The 22917-nt window shown below is 40.9% G+C and overlaps 1 protein-coding gene across 7 annotated transcripts in view; it reads right to left on the bottom strand.

Annotated features, from left to right (window-relative positions):
- PAPOLA (poly(A) polymerase alpha) overlaps positions 1-20915 on the bottom strand; it is a 61920-nt gene extending 41005 nt beyond the window's left edge. For 2 of the 7 annotated variants that reach the window (XM_042990493.1, XM_042990495.1), the window contains exons 1-3: positions 20340-20585; positions 3719-3892; positions 3224-3290 (exon numbers count right to left, since the gene is read on the bottom strand). In XM_042990493.1, coding sequence (XP_042846427.1) covers positions 3224-3290; positions 3719-3892; positions 20340-20398 — 300 coding nt within the window. In that variant the 5' untranslated portion in view covers positions 20399-20585. Of the gene's footprint in view, positions 1-3223; positions 3291-3718; positions 3893-20339; positions 20586-20748 lie in introns of those variants that run through there. The other 5 variants (XM_042990491.1, XM_042990494.1, XM_042990490.1 and 2 more) reach the window with 4 other exon arrangements.
- Between the last annotated feature and the right edge of the window lie 2002 nt (positions 20916-22917).

Genomic DNA, 22917 nt, shown 5'->3' with positions numbered 1-22917 from the left:
GACTGCTTAAAAGATTACATTCAATGATCATATTGAATACCCCATAGTACATCACAGTATAATTTTACCATATCAAAAGTGACTTTAAGGCCAATACGGCTACATAATAGTTCAGATTCTCAAAAGGTTTCGGTGGGATGACTGAACAGAAAACTTACTGACAGTTTCTTAGAGGAGAAACACCCAGAAAAAGGAAAGGAAAGCATTTAAAAATCATCTTCCTGACTCTGGTACTCATCTTCCTGACCCACAGTACTCACTATGGTGAGTATTTAATGCCACTGGAAGTAAGGATAATACATGCCCAAACAAAAAACAATTTTAACGTGTGCCAGGTCAATGTTTCTCTTCACTTTCTAATTCCTCAGTAAAGTCTGATTCACTACCAAACCCCAAATCATTCCTCACCTCCCCCAAACAACATAAACAGTGTTACTTCATACTCCAAAACCCTAACAATCAATCATAAAGATTCAGGGACTCCCTTGTTTTTTAAGGACACTTTTAATCATCACCTACAGAAAACAGACGATCTGTATGTAAAATATTACATTTTTTGTCTTCCTATATTTCGAAAACTAAAAACCTCACGTGCAAAGGTGGCCTGGTTATTTAAATGAATCCAGTAAGATGCTGCTGAAATAGGTCTACAAAGGGAGTTAGGAAGAAGCTACCTGAGAACACTGACTTCCTAGTAAAACACAAATCTTCTGGACAAGCAAGCTCTAAAGAACTGTCCAATATAGTAGCCATCAGCTTCCCTTCACTATTAAGCACCTGAAAACACAGCTAGCTTGGCTGAGGAACTGAATATTTAATTCTACTTCATTTAAACTGAAATACCCACACGTGGCTAGTGGCTACTGTATTAGTATACATTTAGACATTAACATGTTTATAGCTATTTCAATAATCGTTACCCATGGGGCGCCTGGGTGGCTCAGTCGGGTGAGCATCCGACTTCAGCTCACGTCATGGTCTCACAGCTTGGGAGTTCGAGCCCCACATTGGGCTCTGTGCTGACAGCTCGAAGCCTGCTTCAGATTCTGTGCCTCCCCCTCTCTCTGCCCCAACCCACTCGCATTCTGTCTCTGTCTCTCTCAAAAATAAATAAACATTAAAAATAATAATAATAGTAATTTAAAAAATAATAATTGTTACCCAGAAATGAAGAATGAAGATTCCTTAATTCGGGGCACAGAAAAGTATTTTAAGTTGCAAGTCTTTTTTTTTTTTTTTTTTTTTTTTTTAAGTCTTAGGATATAGACGGCAAACAAGACAACTGAAGTAAAATTAAAATTTTATATAAGTCCCCCCCTCCCAAAAGACTAAAAATGATTTGGAACTATATATTAAATCACTGTTTCTCAACCAGGGATGATTCTGCTCCTCAAGGAACATATGGCAACATCTGGAAATATTTTGGGTCATAATTTGGAGAGATGGGGGGGGGGGAGACAGGGGCGGTTTATCTAGTAAAAATGGGGCCAGGGATAGATAGCAACCTTAAAAAAGAACTATCTGATCCAAAAATACCAACAGTGTCAACATCAAGAAATCCTATATCAAGTCTTAAAACTGAGGAAGAAATTCTCTCTACAAAAGGCGAACACAAAAGATCAAAATTTATGAAGCCTAACCTCAGTCCCATTCTCTAACCAACTTAATACTTGCAGTTAAGCTATACAGAAAAGGACGCCAATAAATGTGAACAGGAATGAGCATTACTTTCATTAATCCAAACAAAAGTTCTACCCTCAGAAAAACCAGCAGGAAGAACTCTATCAAGAATTACTGGTTAAAGAAACTTACGAGGAGGCACTTGAGGAAGTAGGTAAGCAAAACTATCAATGAAGCAATATGCATTTTTCACATCAAATAAATCTAAGTCCTGGCTTTGTCTACTTGGCTGCGGTTTTAAACTTAAACATCTAAGACAATGCCATTAAAACATAGCTGTTTCCCTCAGAAGGTTAAGGAAACACGAAGTTCGATAAAGGAGGAAAAAATACTTAAGTTTGGACATCTTCTGCTCAGCTCAAAAAGAACTTCCTTTTAAAAATCTCCTTCGTGGGGTGTCACCTGGGTGGCTCAGTCGGTTAAGCGTCCGCCTTCGGCTCAGGTCACGAATTCACAGTTTGTGAGTTTGAGCCCCTCATCGGGCTCTGTGCTGACAGCTCGGAGCCTGGAGCCTGCTTCCGATTCTGTGTCTCTCTCCCTCTCTCTGCCCCTCCCCTGCTCACACTCTGTCTGTCTCCCTCTCTCAAAAGTAAATATTCTAAAAAAAGTTTTTTGATTAAAAAAAAAAAAATCTCATTCGTATCAGGAATTCTATCAATGAGAAACATGTACTACACGGAATCTCCAATTTACAATACTCCCAGTGCTGAAGTTTTAATCAGTTACTTGAAATATATACACATGGTTTCAAGAAAACAATATTATAAACTTGACTAAAACCAAGACTTTCTTCTATGTTAACATCTCTCTCAGGTTTTCTTTACCCTTGGTTCTCTTTCCATCAATTTTTCAGTTGTGTTATACATTAAATATGCATTTTGTACTGCCCTGGGAAAATTACCACTATCTATGCAATTTTTTTTAATAATCTTTACCCCCAATGTGGGGCTCAGACTCACAACCCTGAGATCAAGAGTCACACACTTCACTGACTAAGCCAGCCAGGCACCCCTATGCAACTTGTAAAAATGGGTCAAATGAATTCCCCACACAACTCTGAGAATATATTTATTTCCTTTACCAGAAGCCCCATCATGGATACAACCACATATGATTTTTCATAATGAAGTTTTAGGAACTCAGAGAATGTTATAAAAAACTAAACATACTCAGTTTGAGAGTATACTATCCAAAAACCTAAAAACTGTTCGTTGCTGTAAGATTGCTTAAAAGGTAACAAGATTCTCAAATACTTAATATACATTTTTAAAGCACCTCTTCAGGGAAACATCTATTATTTCTGTGAAGCATAAGTAATTACTGAGTTTCAGTTTTATAAATATGGCAACCAGACAGTACTTATAAGTCACTGAATTCAGTTGTTTTCCCAGCTTTCAAAATAACTAGAAACAAAATATCAAACCAATGGTCTAAAACAAACTCTGCAGTGAAGACTAAGTCCATTCTAGGAAGAACGGGGTTACTTAAGACTACCGCTGTGTTCAGCTGGCAAATTATTTCACATACGAATACGTCACCTTACCTTGCTTTCACTGATTTCTCGTATCCACTCTTTTACCAGGTTATTTAATTTTCCCAAAATTAAAATCCTGTTGAAAAGAGCAAATATCAATCAAGTATCAAGCTGTTTCATTACTAACTCAAATGAGAATCGGTGCTCAATAGGCGGCTCCCCAGACTGTAACCAGTTTTTAAGTTCCAGAAAGTAAGCACACGGTAGGGATCGACATGCAGGCAGGCAACGTCACGCTGGCCAAGACGTTCCTTCAGCTGAGGCAGCCACTCCCCTTCTGACAAATCTGTACTGTAATAACCCAAAAGGATCAAAATTCAAAATTAAGGGAATAAAATTCTATGTAGAAAAAAGAGGTTTTGCTAAGTATTGCTGCTGTCTGAAAAAGACCAATTTCAGAGGAGAATTCTGGCTTTCTGAGTAGGTTAAGGCCTCAAAACTAGTTTATTACAGTAATAAAAAAATTATACACGACAAGAAACACATGCGGGCGGGTGAGTTCACCTGCGCTGCAGTTCCTCTTCCTCTTCAAACACCCCAAAGGGCTTCAGAGTCTCGATGAGTTTCTGTGTAAGGAGGCAGTCAGTCTCCTTGGGGGCTGCTAAGCTGATAGGAGAGGTAATGCCATAGTGCTTCTGTGGCGGCTGTGTTTGTTGTGATCCCTGCGTTGTAACTGGACTGCAAACAAAATTGGATACAATTACTGCCAAAGAAGTTCTACAATTTGAAACAAATCCTGGACTAGAACCGCTTTCATAAAACGCATTGCTAAACATAGATGGTTCCCTGCCCACCCGAAAAGCTTCCTCTCAAAGACATCTTACCACAAAAAGTAACCGACCAAAAGCAAGTGAGCAAAAAAGAAAACTTTATTTCTCTTCCCACTCCAAAGAGTTTAACTTTGCCACTACCTAAGTATCTAAATAAGCTGGAAAAATCCAGATCAAACATACTGGTAGAGAAAATACAATCTGGAGTATAGTGAATTTCTGAAAAAAATTTTACTTCGGGGGAAAAAGGAGCCAAAACCTGTTACATAGTTATTTCTAAAGCAACGATTAACAAGCTACAAAAACACCATTTAACCAATGCAAGAGACTCCCCACAAATAGAACTTAGTACCTGACTCACAATGAATAAAATTCAGAAAATACAGGGCAAATAACAAACATAACTTGTAGAGTGGGAGGCACTATATTCACACTAAACCTTACACATCTGTGATAAGAGGTTCACACTTCCACAGTGATGCTAGTCTAAAAGTTTTTTCCAGTTTAAGAGGAATTCCCAATTTTTACAATCAGTAGGATTTTAATATAACTGGCTTAAAAAAAAAGGCATGGCATGCTTGAAATGCTTTCAGAAATTAATTCGACTCCAGTAATTTTTCAATGAAACCAGTGGTTTTTTATTTTTTGTTAAAATAATTCTAAGTCAATGGACAACAGCTCTAAAGGTAAGTAACACAATTATCATTTAAAAACTAACAAGTCCAGGGCACCTGGGTGGCTCAGTCAGTTAAGTGCTGACTTCAGACCGCTCAGTGTCCGACTTCGGCTCAGGTCACGATCTCACAGTTCGTGGGTTTGGGCCCTCCCCCCGACCCCTCCATCAGGCTCTGTGCTGGCAGTAAGGAGCCTGCTTGGGATTCCCTCTCTCCCACTCTCTCTGCTCCTCCCCGGCTTGCATGTAAGAGCTCGCTCACTTTCAAAATAAATAAATAAACCTTAGGGGGGAAAAAATCGAGTAACATACAAAATGAGGAAAGGGCTAAGGAAAGAACATAACATCTGGATCAATTATTTTTCCCAACTCTGTTCACTAAAAAATTAAGTGTTCGTTTTACACACATACACACCTCTCCTTTTCTTTCCAAGTTCTAAATATGTATATTTTAAATTGAAATTCAAAAAAAAAAAACTTGAAGTTCAAAAAAGAAAAATTGAAGTACTATGCTTAAGCAGCAACATGCCAAATGCAAGAGTCCCATGCAGGAAGCTCCATTATGCATTTAATACTTGTCCACTGGGTTCTGGTTTATACTGTGAACGCTGGGCTGTGTTCTATACTTTATCTTCTGATACCAACACAGACCTAAGGATGCCAGGACAGCCATCCTGATTGTTTCTAAGTTAGCCATTGGTCTGTGTATCATCTAGTCAATGTTTCCTGGTCCAGTTATGCACTGTCTCCATTTTAACTCAGGTTTTATAGTAACATTTACTAAATAAGTATGTCAGATATAATACCTGTTAGAGCAATTAATTCATGTCAGATCCTTCTTTCTACTCCTGTAACCTAAACTGCAGACCTATGCAAAAGCCATGTTAATTCACAGAGCTGGGGATTCACGTGAGTACCAAGCACTTATACCTTACATTAATGTTCTATTTTCCAAATTTATGTAGCATCTCATATGATTAAAATATACAAAATTAACCCAATAAATGCATTCATCATGTCCTGGTTAGTGCGTGTTTTTGTCAATAAACAAATTGTTATCATCAGATTCCACAAAACTGACAACAAAAAGGTAACCCTCAAAACTGTGTAACCATTTGAGAATTCTCCTTCACACACTACTCTGATTTCCGGTAAATTACATATTAAATGAAAAAACAGCACACTTAACCACATATCCCGAAGAGATTATATATATTCACTCTCATATTTTTCTTGCTTCCTAGGAGTTTCTCCAAGCAAACTAGCACCCTTCATGACTACCCCAGGATCAAAAATACTTTTATAAATGATTTTAGAAGGGAAGTAAAAATACAAAAACAGGGAGGGGACAAAACATAAGAGACTCTTAAATATAGAAAACAAAACAGGGTTGCTGTAGGGGTTGTAGGTGGGGGGATGGGCTAAACGCACAAGGGGCATTAAGGAAGACACTTGTAGGGATGAGCACTGGGTGTTATACATAGAGGATGAATCACTGGAATCTACTCCTGAAATCATTATTGCACTAGATGCTAACTCACTTGGATGTAAATTAAAAAAATAAAATAAAAATAGAAATTAAAAAAAAAAAAAAGATTTTAACATGAGTAGAGCCAGAAATGAAAATAAGTATAAAGTTCATTTTAGCTAGACTTGATTCAAGTAAGGAGAGATTTCGCGTCAAGTCTGAACTGAATTCATGTTTTCACAACTTCAGGTAATAAGCCTCTATTGTATTGTTTTTTGTTTTGAGCAAGTAATAGGATTCTTGCATTCATTCCTGTCTGAAGGAGTGAAATCCATTACCAGCTGAGTTTGGGATCATCAACAAACTATGAGTACCCATTCTCTGTGAGGTTAAGGCTCACTTATCTTTCCCATGTTTTTCTTTCTCAATATTAAGGTTTTTCATTCTCATACAAAAAAACAATGCTTGGAAAGGCCCTGTCTACAACAACAATATCACCAGAACATTAGGATATAGACTCATATTTCTAAGTTCACATCAAGTTTGCTCACCCTAATTTGAAAAAAAATGTTGATTTCTATATTAGTTTCCACATTAACATTTTGATAGGGAAACATATCAGATGCAAATTATGACTTTCTATTTACTCTATTCAAAATATAGTCGCATCATCTAAAATAAAATCACATTTATTTATCCCATCTAATTCAGGAAAAAACGTACATATCTATACATGTATACATATAGAACATAATACTAATTCAAGAACACATAAATAAAAATAAATCACAACCAAATAAAAGGAAAAGAAGAAATATATGTTATGAAAGTTACAAGACACCTGTGCCTCCAATAAAAATGACTTAATCTTAGCTTAAGTAGCTAGACTAGGGAGTTCCAGGCTGCCATATGCTTTGAATGTCCAAAATGTCCCAAGCAGAAACATTAGCCATGACTGGACTGTAAATGGAGAAAGTCGAGTTTGCCATTCAATTTTAAATTAGAAATCAAGTAGACTGATAAAACAATTTAAAGGATCCTTTATTTGCTGTTCTGTTTCTAACAAAACTAAAATACACACTCTGCTGGAACAATTCACCGGACAGCTACCAATCCCCAGAACACAAAGCTCTTCCTCCCATTCTCGAACACATTAGACATCTGCCCATTATCTATCACTTTCTAGAGACATTTTTGCCGGTACTTAATTTTCTTCAGACATTATTCTATTTTAAAAATAAAATTCTAGGGGCGCAACTCAGTCAGTTAAGCATCCGACTCTTGATTTCGGTTCAGGTCATGATCTCACAGTTCACAGGATGGAGCCCCACATCAGGTCGGCACCAACAGGTGGAGCCTGCCTTTGGGGATCCTCTCTCTCCTCTCTCTGCCCCTCCCCTGCATATGCCTGAGTGCGTGCGTGTGTGCTCTCTCAAAATAAATAAAATTTAAAAAATAAAAATTCTACAATTATGAAAACAAAGAGGAAAAAAACCACATTAGATACAGAGCCACAGTATTTGTGATTCATTAATATTTCTTTCAGGTTTTTACTATCAAGAACACTTATGCTTTTCCTAAAGAGCAGTTTATTTTCATCTCAGGAACGTGATTTATCTTTGCCTTTAGGACACTCTGAATTCTGAGAGTGAAACTGGTGGCCATTCAGCAAGTTCTCTACAATGAGCCAAGTATCACTGTTTGTAAGAAGTTTATCCTAATTTCTTGCTGTTTTAGATCTCTATCCTTACTTTGCCTTTTTACCCAATCTTTTTTTTTTTTTTAATGTTTATTTATTTTTGAGAGACAGAGAGAGACAGCCCAAGCAGGGGAGGGGCAGAGACAGGGAGACACAGAATCTGAAGGAGGCTCCAAGCTCTCAGAGCCGAACATGGAGCTCGAACTCACGAACCATGAGATCATGACCCCAGGCACCCCGCTTTTCACCCAATCTTTAATGCAAACATCTTGCTGGTTTTTCACATGTAACTAAAGCATTCCGTCTTAATCCTTTCTGGATCGGAGCAAGGTATAAAGTCATACTTGTATATGTACTTACAGTACATTTACAAATTTTGACCCCTCTCAAAATCACAAAAGACAACAAAACATTACTTCCCCTACCCCGCTTGTTTTGGTGAACACCAGAGCGGCACACTGAGGGCGTGGGGGAGCACAGCGGTAAGTATGTTCACAATTTTTTTCTCCCTTAGGACACGGGATATTTCCTTTACCATAGTTAAAATCTTTTCATCGAGGCAAAGCTTACACAGGACACACGCCCACCTTTCCTTTTGACTTTGTTTTGTTCTAACATTCTGTGTAACAATTCCACTCCAACTATTCTAGTTCTGACTCTTGGCACCTTGTCCTGCCCCTTTCTCCCTTGCCATGCCAGTCCACCATCCATACGGTTACCAAGCGTATCTTCCTAAAACACAGCTTCCTTAAAAACCTCTAGGACTTCAGACAATAGAATCCCAGACAACAGAATCCAAAACTCTGTCTACAAAGTCTGCTCTCAACTCAGAAGCAATCTGATAAATAGAAAGAAGCAGGGCTGACTTCACAGCTACTAGTTACAGATCACTCTAGTCTCACTTCTGCCACTAGTTATATTACCAGTAAGCTGGACCTCTCTTCTCTACATTGGATGGCAAACTAGAATTTAAAAACTGTAACACACCCACAACACTAAAGAACGGTTTCCAAGCATACGAAGTTTTAAACCAATACTCAAAAGTCCATCCTTTCCCAATGCTAGGCTATCCAAGACAGGGTTCTAAATAGAATATTTAGGTACTTAGAAAGAATATCAACATTTTTGTGAAACTAGCATAGGACTATAGGTTGCTTATTTCAGCTATATATTTATTTCTAAAGTTTAGACATCTGATTTAATCAGTACACACTGAAATATCAAGAACCACTAGGGTACATGATTGTAAAGCTAACTCAAATAGTGTAAGTATATAATATAGTATGATTTGTTAACTTGTTTTGTGCCCATATATCCGAAGTCTGATCAATCTTTGTACAAATCATACGAATAACCATTTCAAGTCAGTGAGAAAAGTATGGAATATTCAAATGGGTTCAGTTACTCATTGTAAAATGTATATTTCAGATGCCATTATTTCAAAATATTGAAAAATTAGAGATATTTCAAAGTTAAAAAAATTAAGAACACTATTTTCAGAGCCATGTTTAAGATACACAAAACTCAAAAATCATACACAAAAAGATTTACCTACGTAAAAATATTCTAGCTTTTATGTAACAAAAATGTATCAAAGTTAAAACAAGTGAGGAAAATACATGCAACCTATGCTGAGTCATAATGCATAAAGAGTTTTTTTTTTTTAATTTTTTTAACGTTTATTTTTGAGACAGAGAGAGACAGAGCATGAACAGGGGAGGAGCAGAGAGAGAGGGAGACACAGAATCTGAAACAGGCTCCAGGCTCTGAGCTGTCAGCACAGAGCCCGACGCGGGGCTCGAACTCACGGACCGTGAGATCATGACCTGAGCCGAAGTCAGACGCTTAACCGACCAAGCCACCCAGGCGCCCCAAGAGTTTTTTTTTTTTAAATCAACTAGAAAGTTTCACTGCAAATCAGGCAAGTAAATCAGGACAAACACTTTTCTGTCAGACTGCAGAAAAACAACGATATACATCTGGTAAAAATGAAAGACTTATTATAAACCTACAATATTGGTAATGTTGTAAGAAAATGAGCACTCCTCGCAATCACAGAAGAAGTGAACATCATCTTAAAAAGCAATATGGCAATGTTCATTAAAATAAAAGATGCATGTATCAACTTTAAAAGTTTGTATCCAGGGGCGCCTGGGTGGCTCAGTCGGTTAAGCATCCGACTTCGGCTCAGGTCATGATGTCACGGTCCGTGAGTTCGAGCCCCACGTCGGGCTCTGTGCTGACAGCCCGGAGCCTGGAGCCCGCTTCAGATTCTGTGATCCCCTCTCTCTCTGGCCCTCCCCCGTTCATGCTCTGTCTCTCTCTGTCTCAAAAATAAATAAACATTAAAAAAATAATAAATTTAAAAAAATAAAAAAATTAAAAAAAGTTTGTATCCAGAAACTTCACCTTTAGCAATACTAGAGATACCAGGACACAAGACTCAAAGAAAAGGCCCTGAAATTGTGAGACATGTTCTCTTTAACTCACCACACAGTTTTAGTATATGAAATAGAACATAAAAATCCAAATTTCCACCCACTTTAGGATAGGGGTATAATGGATTATAAGACAGGCCAAATATGGGTCCAAACTCCTGTACAGCAACAATAAACTTGAAATGAACAGTGTCTATCCCAGGGTTATACCCTATGGGGGGGGGGGGGAATGCTTGGTACCTAAATACCTCCTTGACCCCACAGCTTCCAGAATTTGACCTTCCTCATAGGAATAATACAAAAAGATATCCAAGGCTGTTCGGTGGAGCACTGTATACAATGCACTAACTGGAAACCACCTAAATATCTACTAACGTAATATAGGACTGATTAATTGCACTACATTCTTACAATGTAATACAATGCCATATAAAAAGAAAAAGGTGATTATTACACGTAGTAGCGTGCAAAAATGGTCACACTGTATCAGGTGAAATAAACTGTGGAATATAATTATGACAATAGGATTTATTGAAACCTCAATATATTCCAGGTAGCAGGTCAAGCACTTTGCAATATTCCCAATCGTTCCTAGCAACTCTACTGTATCTGTCTCCATATTACAGAGGAAGAAAGTAGGGGCGCCCAGGTGGCTTAGTTGGTTAAGTGTCAGACTCTTGATTTTGACTCAGATCCTGACCTCAGTGATTCAATTCGTGAGATAGCGCTGACAATGAGCTTGCTTGGGATTCTCTCTCTCCCTCTCTCTGCCCCTTCCCTGCTCACGGTCGGTCTCTCTCTTTCTCTCTCTCTCTCTCTCAAAATACATAAACATAAAGGAAAGGAAAGAAGAAACAAACAAATACACCGGCTTACCTAAATTCACTGGGCCAGAATAAGAACCCAGGCATTTAACTATAATTGTAACCTTTATGCTGAGTTGTCTTTATACATCTTTCACAAAACAGTTTTATATATTGAAAAATGTATTATGTCTATAAACGCATAAAAACACACCAAAAAGAACTAAGATAGAATTTCACTTTGCACTTTCTAAAGGTTTGTTTCAGCACTGTGAAATTATTTTTAAAAACAAACTTAATGATGTCCTAACAAAAGGCAAAATCATCTAATTCTATTCACCATAAAATTAAGTTAGTGATAGTAAGAAGGCCAAAATCATCCCCTAAAATTTTTCCCTGGCAGCAAGGAACACCAAACAAATGTTTAATTGAAAACAATAATTAGCATTTTGATTATTAGATTTTTAAAATCAGTTTATGCTAACCAAAGCACATTCTTTTAAAGTGAAATAAACAAAGTTTCAAAAAACGGATTTTTCATAGGGCAAGTGGGTGCCTCAGTCAGTTAGTCGGACTTTGGTTCCAGTCATGATCTCGGGGTTCAATGGTTCACACCCCTACATGCGGCTCTGTGCTGACAGCTCGGAGCCTGGAGCTTGCTTTGGATTCTGTGTCTCCCTCTCTCTCTGCCCCTCTCCCACTGCGCTTCATCTCTCTCTCAAAAATAAATAACATTTTAAAAACTGGATTTTTCAGTGCAATACTGTGATTAGAAATAGTAAATACAAAGAAAATCACGCTCCATTTTCTTGCTCCAGAAAACTGCTAAAGCGTTCAAGTTTATAAAACTTTGTACCAATCCAGTTTTTCTAAAAGCTTCTTTTTCTCATTTACCTTAATTTTGCCAGAAAGCATAGTATTTATTAGGCTGAATTTACTGAATTCCTAAATATGTTATGAAAGACAACACTAAAATCAGGAATATAAAAATTGTCTCTGCTCTGGGTGACAATCTCAAATTTGGTCTGGGATCCTTAAAAAACAAGTGCAAAGTAAAAGCTTAAAATAAATACTACAGAAACAAAGAATCGAAGCTATGCCAAAGAAAATCGTTAAGGAGGTGTGTGCACTCTGAATGACTTTGATGGGGTGGGGGGAGGCAGTCTGGGCAGATGACAAACACAGAAAAGGAAAGGACAAGTCACCAATGGTGTTTTCCCAAACGGTTAATGTGTAATGACTGCATCCCAATTTTAAACAAAGCTCATACTACTGATGAATCCCTGCTTCCTCATACTGAGCATGTGGAATATGTCGTGGCGTATGGTACCAACAAAGCCAACTGCCTCCAAATCCAAAGCTACTAGCCAATAGAAAACACTTTAGCATTTCTTCCTAGTTTTAGTTATTTGAGCTAAAATCGAAAGCTTAACTTGTTTAATAGTCTTCTTTGGAAGCAATCGGTAAATCACAAAAACTTACTCAACGTAACATTTCACCACAGTCTGATTTGCAGTAAAGAGGCTTTAGCCTTAAACATAACATAATGTGCCCATCCGGATTACACAGGAAGAAAAGGACACCAGACAGAAAAGGAATAAGGGATCTTTCTAAAATGTCTCAATGTGCACTCAATATTAATCCTTAGCAGAAATATTACAATTACTTTCACAAGAAGTCTAACGTGGAACGCTTTTTTAAATTTTATTTTATTTTATTTATTTTATTTTTTTTTTAGAGAGAGAGACAGAGAGAGACAGAGAGACAGAGAGAAAGAGAGAGAGAGCATGGGAGAGGCAGAGAGAGGGATCGACACAAAATCCGAAGCAGGCTCCAGGCTCTGAGCTGTCAGCACAGAGCCCGACGCGGGGCTCCAACTCATGAACCATGAGATCATGATCTGAGTCAAAATCAGATGCTTAACCGACTAAGCCACCCAGGCGCCCCTAACATTGAGTGTTTTGATTTTAGTAGTAGCTTAGTCAAGCATACAGACAAGACAATGTATTTGATCACTAAGAAATTAGACTAAGAATCACTAATTTATCTGCCATGTGTTCTTTGTTAAGCAGTACCAAACATTATCTAGAACTACTTGTTATGTTCTTAAAATATGTATTCCAAGTGAATCAGCCAATATTTAGTAAGCACAGGGTCCAGTAAGTTCATGCTCAAGGGACTAAATTATGATGAATCCCAAAGGCAAACTTTGGAAATGCAAGGCTGATTATGCAGGTACTTGTCACTCAATTATAATAGCCAAGTTATTCTTCCTTCCTAAGGACACCTCCAACTGCCTTCTTGCCCCCTCTCCCAACAGACTAGGAGCAGTGAAAAAAAACAGCCAGACCTGGGGCGCCTGCATGGCTCAGTCGGTTGAGCATCCAACTTTGGCTCAGGTCACGATCTCACAGTTTTTGAGTTTGAGCCCTACATCGGGCTCTGTGCTGACAGCTCAGAGCCTGGAGCCTGCTTCAGACTCTGTGTCTCCCCCCCTCTCTGCCCCTCCCATGCTCACATTCCATCTCCTGTCTCTCTCTCTCAAAAATAAATATTAAAAAAAATGTTTTTTTAAATAGCCAGACCACAGTACTCATGCATCAGTTTTCCAAGTACAACTTGAAAATGAAGACAATGTAAATATAACAGAATTTGAGAAAGCATAAAGATGTATTAGAAAAGAATAGTCAAAAATATACTGTTGGGGTGCCTGTGTGGCTCAGTTGGTTAAGCTTCTGACTCTTGATCTCAGCTCAGGTCATGGTCTCCCGGTTGGAGGGATGGAGCCCTGCACTGTGCTCTATGCCAACAGCACAGGGCCTGCTTGGGATTCTCTCTCTCTCAAAATAAATAAACTTAAACATATATACATATATGTTCATATATATAATCATAGTTTTATAGTACACACTATATAATATATAGTATTATAACAGTATTATAACACACATAGGTACTTATACATAGAAGTGTGTGTGTGTGTGTGTGTGTATAGTCATAGCATAAAACATTAACTGCAGGAAATACAAAATGTTTTTGATGACCAAAATGACAGGAATACTATTCTTAACCCATAAACTGTAAAAGCCATCATAAAATGCCAGAGCTGATTTCTGGACAAAGTATAGATGGAATATAAATTTGAAAGATAATTCTGTGACAGAAGAGAAAGAAAATAAAGTTACCTAGCAAAATCCCTACACTTTTCCCTTTCCCAAATCCTTAAATTTCCACAATTGAGAATGTCATATAATTCTGAAGACCTACAACTCAAGGATTAAAAAGTAACACCTAGAAAGTCAGCTAAGCATCCCAATTCGGGCAAGTTAAGATCTCACAGTTCATGGGTTCGAGCCCTGTGTCAGGCTCTGGGCTGACAGCTCAGAGCCTTGAGCCTTCTTCAGATTCTGTGTCTCCTTCTCTCTCTCTGTCCCTCCCCTGCTCATGCTCTGTGTGTCTCAAAAATAAACAAACATAAAAAAAAATAAGTAACACTTTCCACAGAAGGCAGTCGTCACAAAATAGGAGCCTGTAGACTGGTAAAGCTGTACGTAGCTTTAAATAAATAACACTAAAAATACATACTAAGATCTTAGGTTCTGTAGTATATTATAGTTTATGTATAATACACAAATACAATAAATACATGTCGGCAGTAAAAAAAATTTGAGGTTCAAATATTCTACACGCAAGAAATATGATCTTGAAAATTAACTCTACTTAAGACATCTGAATAGATCCCAACTGAGCTGATCAAACAGCTTCTGAGGAGATGGTATAGTACCAGAATGAGAACAGAACACGGAACCCAAAGTTGAATTAAGCCCCAATTTACAATGTAAGCACCCTTAAGACCTTGGATAAGTAACTACTTCAAGCCTCAATTTATTTATAGGGAATTAATACCTCCTGTAACGTTGCTGTTTTGTGAATCATAAACTGAGAATGTGCAATTATTTAAAAGCTACCGAATAATCAGAACAATGAACATACAGAATAAAAAACATGCCTCCCACCCCATCAAAATGGGAAATAGCTAGGAATCCAAATGGCTTCATTCTGGCCAGAAGACTTTCACCTCTGGAGGTGGGAATGATCAGGGAATAGGAACTGATTTACTCAATTCCCACACCTTATCTCCTAACTTCCCCATCAAAAAGCATGAACTGAAAACAGGCCTAAGGTAAAATACCACATTTCAAAGCCACAGTCAACATTTATTAGGCAGCAAGCAATTCATTAGAAAAATCTCTAAATCCTAAAATCTGAAACCCAAAATCTCTCCAAGTTAGAAGTTATCTTCCCTAGGGGTGCCTGGGTGGCTCAGCCGGTTAAGTGTCCAACTTCAGCTCAGGTCATAATCTCACGGTTCATGGGCTGGAACCCTGCATCGGGCTCTGTGCTGACAGCCTGGATCCTGGAGCCTGCTTCAGATTGTGTGTCTCCCTCTCTGCCCCACCCCCGCTCACACTCTCTCGGTCTCTCAAAAATAAACATTAAAAAAAATTTTTAAGTTATCTTCCCTAAAGGTTATCTATGCATTGTTTCCCAGGACAACAAAAAAGTCTTTAAACCACTGTGTGTCCATCCCTCCAGACTGCCCAAAAGCCACCCAGAGATGCTACAATGGCACCGCCATTGGAAACAGCAGATGGGAAGCTATTAGCTGTTGCTGTACAGCAGCAATTTGTAAGTTCTCAAACTTTTTGGTTACAGACTTCTTTTACAAGTCTTAAGATTTACTGAGGACCCCAAAGAACTTTTGCTTATATGGATTATGTCTGCCAATATTTACTGCACTGGAATTATAACTGGGATATGTTTTTTAATGTTTATGTATTTAAGTAGCAAGAAACCTATTACACATTAACATAATTGTTTAAAACTGTTCTCCAAAACAAAAAATTTAGTGAGACAATCCCACTATTTTATATTTTAGCAAGACTCTTTAATTCTGGCTCAATCAAAGACAGCTGGATTCGCCTATCTGCTTCTTCATTTAATCCCTTTGACAGGTTGTGCTGGTAACACACCTATGAAGAAAACCTGGCATCACACCATCCTCACTGGAGAAGAGTATTTTAACAGCTTTTTTAAATAATTGTGGATATTCTTCTTTGATACTACACCAAAACTCCACAAGTGGTAACTTATGAAAGATTACGGTATGAAAGCTCAAACTATTATCAATAAACCACCTGTACTCTGCTGTATTAAAATCCATGAGTCTAGGGGTGCCTGGCTGGCTCAGTCCGTGCAGTGTGCCACTCTTGATCTCAGGGTTGTGAGTTCGAGCGCTCTGTTGGGTGTAGAGATTACTTAAAAATAAAATCTTAACAAAAAAAAATCCATTGGTCTACCCTGTCCTTTGAATGAACTTTTTACCAATGTATAATTTTATTACAACAAAATTATGCAGATCTTCCAAACGTCGACACATTATTACACAAAATTAAAAAAACTATCGTTAATATCACCACCAATCTAGTCACAAACATTTTTTTTAATTTTGGGGAAACTGTCAAGCTCACGATGACACAAACAAGATTTCCAAAATTCTAGCTTTTGTCACAAAGTTCAAATTTATCATTTGGCCACCAAAGCTGTCAGTTGTTTTCCTTAAAGAGACAGGATCACTTCACGGTCAAGTTAAACGTCAAAACCCATGGTTCATCATCTGTTTTTTCAGATAAAAAAGCTCTGTGAGGAAAAACACTAGTGCAGTTCACAAATCAATCATACGTGTGCAACTTTTTAGTATACATGTGTACTTCCTCTGTTACCACGGCATATATGAGACATAAACTTGAGTCAAGATTAAAATGAACGTGTTTTACTGTTTCATCAAGAAATTTTGAAATGTACGTGTGTGATGAAGAAATATAAGAACTCCCAGTACAATATGGTGCCTCTCTCTGCCTTGATTCTTCCTAAGGCACGAACAACATTCCCCACTAGAGCTTTCGCACCGTCAATGCAAATGTCAATAGAGTAAGAGACATAACATTCCAGCACTATTATGAAAATAATTTGAATCTTATGTACTCCCTAAAAGGATCTCAGAGACACCCCTTCCCCCAGCTCCCACTGTGAGAATCGCTGGTACTACCATCCACCAGGCGGCCCCCGTTCTATCCATTAGAACTTCATGAAACTTTTGGACAGCCCCCAATAGGCGGGAGAAAAGCTATGGTCTCCCCCAAATCTTGTTAAATATCTCCTCCAGTAACTTCAACAACATTCTCTAAATGTTATATGAATGCTAGGCCACTGACAATGGTTACTCTCCTCAAAATCTTTTTATTGTAAGTGTGATAGCCAGAACTGAGCTCATGCAAATAATGATCCGCCCATCACAGGGTAGGGCAGAAATCAAAATATAGTTTCCAGAAGGGCATTATATTCTATTAATGCAATGGAAGAACCTTGCCAGGGTACATCTGCAACATCTAGAGACATTTTCGGTTGTCACTACTGGAGAGATGGGGGGTGGGGCTCCCGAAATCCAGCAGGTTGAAGCCAGGGATGCTGTTAAACACCTTACAACAGGGGCGCCTGGGTGGTTCAGTCAGTTGAGCGTCCCATTTCGGCTCAAGTCAAGATCTCATGGTTCGTCAGTTTGAGCCCCGCGAAGGGTTCTGTGCTGACAGCTCAGAGCCTGGAGCCTGCTTCGGATTCTTCGACTCCTTCTCTCTCTGCCCATCCCCCGCTTGTGGCTCTGTCTCTCAAAAATTTATTGTAAAAAAAAAAAAAAAAAAATTGGGGGGCGCCTGGGTGGTTCAGTCGGTTGAGCGTCCGACTTCAGCTCAGGTCATGATCTCACAGTTCGTGATTTTGAGCCCCGTGTAGGGCTCTGTGCTGACAGCTCAGAGCCTGGGAGATCCTGTGTCTCCGTCTCCCTGCTCCTCCCCCACTCACATTCTCTCTCTCTCTCTCAAAAATGAATAAAAACATTTAAAAATAAATAAATGAATAAGCAAACAAACACCTTACAACACATAAGACAGACCCCTCCAAAGAATTATCTGGCCATAAATGTCAACAATACCTACCAGAGAAACACTGTACTGATGGATCCTAAGATTACCAAAATTTCTGGAAGCTTCATCACCATGGCTTTTTTTTTTTTTAATTTATTTATTTGTTTTGAGAGAGAGAGAGTGAGCGAACAAGTGCACTCAAGCAGGGGAGGGGCAGAGAGAGAAGAATCCCAAGCAAGCTCTGCTCTGTCAGACCAGAGCCCTAACATCCAGGAACCATGAGATCATGACCTGAGCCGAAGTCGGACGCTTAACCGACTCAGCCACCCAGGTGCCCCATCACCATGACTCTTAAATTGGACCAGCCTTTCAAAATTACACATGCTATTACATATGCTTTTTAGACAAAACAGGAACACTTGTTCACAATGCTTTATAACGAACTTCAATACTCTTTGATTTAACCCATTCTGACAACTCACGTAAGGTCTATACACACTCCCACCCACCCAAATTTAACAGGACAGGCATCCCTAAACTGCAAGTGGAAATCAAACAAGATCTAGTCTGAAATCACAATTCATAGCTTCAAAGAAATGAAATGAAAGACAGTGTGACACCAGAACATGAAAAACAAAGAAAGCCAATCAATGTGGAAAAAGGCGTATTTAACTAAGCAGTCTGGTCTTTCTGTTGTTTACTTAAACGTATACTATGCTTATGGTTAAAAATGAAAGGGACAGCTAATGAAAAGCTGGCCATATTGTTAACATTTCAAAAAACACACTGGAAAGCTAATTATCCATGTATGAATCTGCTGCCTTAACTCTGTCTTCCATTTTATACATTTGAACTTACTTCCAAAAAAATTTTTGCTCTGAGGTCTTTACAGAAAACGTACACCTCCCTTCCTCAAAGAATGCTGGGAAAAAGTAGGTGTAAAAGTATTTTTATTTTCTAAAGAGAAAGACACAGCTATGTTATTTCTAATTAAAACCTTTCAAGGCATACATTTCCTATCACTGACCAATTTGTAACACTGCCATGATTATCATAAAGTTGCTTTTCAAGCACAGCAATAAGACGTGAGCTAACACAAAGAAGTCACATGGCATCACTAAAAACATTTAATTGCTGAACTGGAAAATACCACAAAAATCAGTGCTCCTAGTGCCTCTTTCCACCATTTCATTAAAAGGATGAATGAATCAATTAACAGGGATCTTGCAGATTCCAAGATTTTAGGTCTGCATATTTAATTAAAACTAGCAAATATTCTCATTACAGAAATGTTGACAGGTCCTTTAAAAATGACAGGAGCGGGTGAGAAGGAGCATGAAATTCTTTTTAAAAATACTGTATAAAAAGCAATAGACGTCTTAAAGCCTGTGTCAAAGTTAGGGCCTCGGCTGTAAAGACACACACACGCACACAAGTACACAGACCTATAAACTTGTAAAACTGTAATCAGTGATATTTGCGAAAAAGAAATGGTCTTTACTTAAAAAAAGAAAGAAAGAAATAAACCTGTGGTGCTGTATTAGGTGTCTAGAAATCAGAAGACCTTTATTTTGCATTTAAGTAAAACTTCCAGTGTCAATTACATGGTTCATTGGGGGACCACAAAGAAGAAAATTCAGTCTAGTCTCAGAGGAGCACTCTTACACTTGAACCTTCATAAATGGAAGAAATGCAGTCTCACTATTTAGGCCTCGACACTGCTGCATATACGCAGAAAGGAAAAACAAACAAAACAAAACAACTGTAAGCTACTTCCGATCCCAACAATGAGCTCGCAAATTACATCTCATTCTTTGAAAGAGAAAGAAAATAGAAACTTTTTTAAAACGCCCGACAAGGGAAGCAAGGGAGAAGACGCAGCCCTAGAGAGACCAGAGAGGCGGGGATGGACCAGCTTTAAGTCCACAATGAGAAAAATGTAAAGCACCGCTAGAGACGGAGGGAGAAGGCAAGCAGAATGCATCCGACTGCCCTATCAAAACAAAACAGAGCAACACCCAACAAAACGCGCTGCGGAGGACACACACCCTGGCAAGTGCCCCTTCGCTGAGTGGGGGAAAGCCTGGGGGCGGGGGGGGGGGGTCCAAACACGGAGCAAGGCTCGACGCTCGAAACTGCGCTTTGAGCTAGTGCTCGTGCAAGCTGGGACGTGGAAGTGGGTTAACTCTGGCGCACGATTTGGGCATCCTGGAAACGGGAGGAAGAGAGGGACGCGGCGGAGGCAGACCAGGAAGAGAGCATCGAAACGCGCCTGGGAGACGCCGAGAGCGAACCTGAACCCCGTGTGCCGACCCCGCGACCAGCAGGGCCTTCCTTCCCCGCCGCCAGGCATTGGCTTTTTTGTTTTGTTTTGTTTTGTTTTCTCTTTTCCTTTTTTCGGACGGGGCGGAGAAGCGGGCGCAGTAAGGTCCGGGTTCCCCCGGCCGTCCCGGAAGGGGAAGGCCCCCCGGCCCGACGGCCGCGGAGCCAGGAAGGGGTGGGGGGAAGCGGGAACCGAGCGCTAGGGGAAGTGCGGCGGCGAGCGGGTGAGGAAACAGGAAGAGCCCCGTTCCCGCCTGCCTCCCGCCCCCCTCCCCGGGCCGAGGGCCCGGCTCTCGCGCCACCCCCTCCCCCTCCCCCTCCCCCCCGACGCCCCCAAGGCCCCGCCGGCGTGCTAGAGAAAACAGAATACAAATCACTTACAACGGCATCGTCTCCTGCGCCGGCACCGCCCAGTCACTTCCCCCCCGCAACCGCCGCCGCTGCCGCCCTGGGCATGATCCACTGAGGCGGGAGGGAGGGGGGGGCCTGCCTCAGCCCTGGGTCCAACCCCACTCCCGCACCGCTCCCGCCGCTTTAAGCGCTTCTCCTCCTTCCCCTTCGTCCTAACATGGCGCCCGAGCGCTACCACAGCAACGTTCTAGAACTGCTGACGCCGCCACGCACGCCGTGCGCGCGCCTGCGCCGAGGCCGCCCGGCCCCGCGCAGCCTCACGGGAACTGTAGTTCGTGAGGCGGCCGGCGGTCCGGCAATTTCCGCCCCGGGGCCGCCGCGCTTCCGCGGCGAGGGTCGGGGGTCTGGTGGGAGCGGTGCGGGAGGCTCCGGGCCGCGGGCCGTTCCTCGAGCGAGGACGCCGGAGGGCACGACGCGGACGCGGGCCCGACGACTGAGGAAGGGCCCGAGCGCGAGGCGCCGCTTCCAGCGCATTGTGAGGTGCCGCCGTTCTCGCCGCCCGAGGTCGCGCTTGGCGGGGACCGAGGCGCCCACGGGTGTGCCGTGGGCCGCCCGAGCGCGCGGGGCTCGGGACGGGGCCGCTCGGGTCGGTGCCTTGGGTGGCCGCAAGTTGCTCGGCCTCTTCGTACTGTTCGACAGTAAGATCTGCCCCCGAGGCTTGTGGCGATTGCTGCGTGTGTTGGCGCCGGAGGGGTGCTTGGCTCGGGCTGCTTGTTGGGACACTCCCCTCCCCTACTAGACCGGGGTCCCCCTAGGCGAGCTTTTCGGCTCCTCTGGCCACTAGAGTGTGTGCACGCAGGCGCTCTAGAAGTCTTTGTGGAATGAATCCGTTTGCGGGGCGGGACTGTGATGACGGCGAGTTCTGGAGCACGAGCTCATCTTTACAAACAAGTGGTGCCCTGGAACTTACCGATAAAGCTGCTGCACTTACGTGGAAAGATCGCTGGCAGTAACCGTTGGGATTTGAGCAAGGACTGTGTTGTGCGGCCCTGATCTATCCCTGGGGGTGGGACCCGGGAGCGTACCCCACCCTCCTCCCCCGGAGCAACGGTTGAAAGAAAAGTGCCTGAAGCCGATCTGATACTCCTTCCCTCTTCGAATTAGAATGCTATCGAAAGTGTCCCATCGAAGGCTTATGGAGGGTCGGGAAGGAAATAAATACGGGGAAGATGGAGTTCTAAATTATTTAAGTAGATTAGTAATGGACTCGTGGAACCTGGGGAAATTTGGCAAAGGACTTCCCTGTTTTCACAGGACATCTGTCTAGCAGGAGGAACCATCTAGGACTAAAGGCTCAATGGGAGAAGCCCAGGACCTAAACCTGCAATCTCCGACACTATAGTCGTTTGTCACCTGTGACTTTTGAGCCCTGGGAATGAGGCTAGTTCATTTAAGATGTTCTGTACGTGCAAAATACAGATTTCAGGGGTCTTACTGGGAACAAAATAATGAGATACCTGATACTTAAATTCATTACATACTGAAATAGTACTTTGGATATATTAAAAAAAAAATCGTTTAAAATGAATTTCATCTGTTTGTTTTTAAAATGTGGCTACCAGGACATTTTAAATTCTATACGTGGCCCTCATTTCTATTGAACAGGGCTGATTGGGAGACAGACTTGAACTTGATTCTCAATCCTACTTACTCCCTTACCCTCTTGTCATCAAGGTGGTTTGGGTTGAGGGCCCAGTAGCACACCCGTCCTTTAAAGCTTGAAAGTTTGAGATCCATGGGCGCCTGGGTGGCTCAGTCAGTTAACCGTCCGACTTTGGCTCAGGTCATGATCTCACACTTGGTGAGTTCGAGCCCCGCATCGGGCTCTGTTGCTGACAACTCGGAGCCTGGAGCCTGCTTCGGATTCTGTGACTCCCTCTCTCTCTGTCCCTCCCCCCCCCCTCAAAATAAATAAGTAAACTTTTAAGAAAAAAGGTTAGGGGCACCTGGGTGGCTCAGTCAGTTAAGCATCCAACTCTTGGTTTCAGCTCAGGTCATGATCTCCTGGTTCATGAGTTCTAGCCCCGCGTCGGGCTCTGTGCTGACAGTGCAGAGCATGCTTGGGATTCTTTGTGTGTTCCTCTCTCTGCCCCTCCCCTGCTCACTCTATCTCTCTCTCAAGATAAGTTTTTTTAAAAA

This window comes from Panthera tigris, chromosome B3 (genome assembly GCF_018350195.1).
Source record: "Panthera tigris isolate Pti1 chromosome B3, P.tigris_Pti1_mat1.1, whole genome shotgun sequence".
NCBI classification, from domain to species: domain Eukaryota; kingdom Metazoa; phylum Chordata; class Mammalia; order Carnivora; family Felidae; genus Panthera; species Panthera tigris.
The sequence above is the reverse complement of the archived record's forward strand: the minus strand, read 5'-3'. Positions and strand labels throughout refer to the sequence as shown.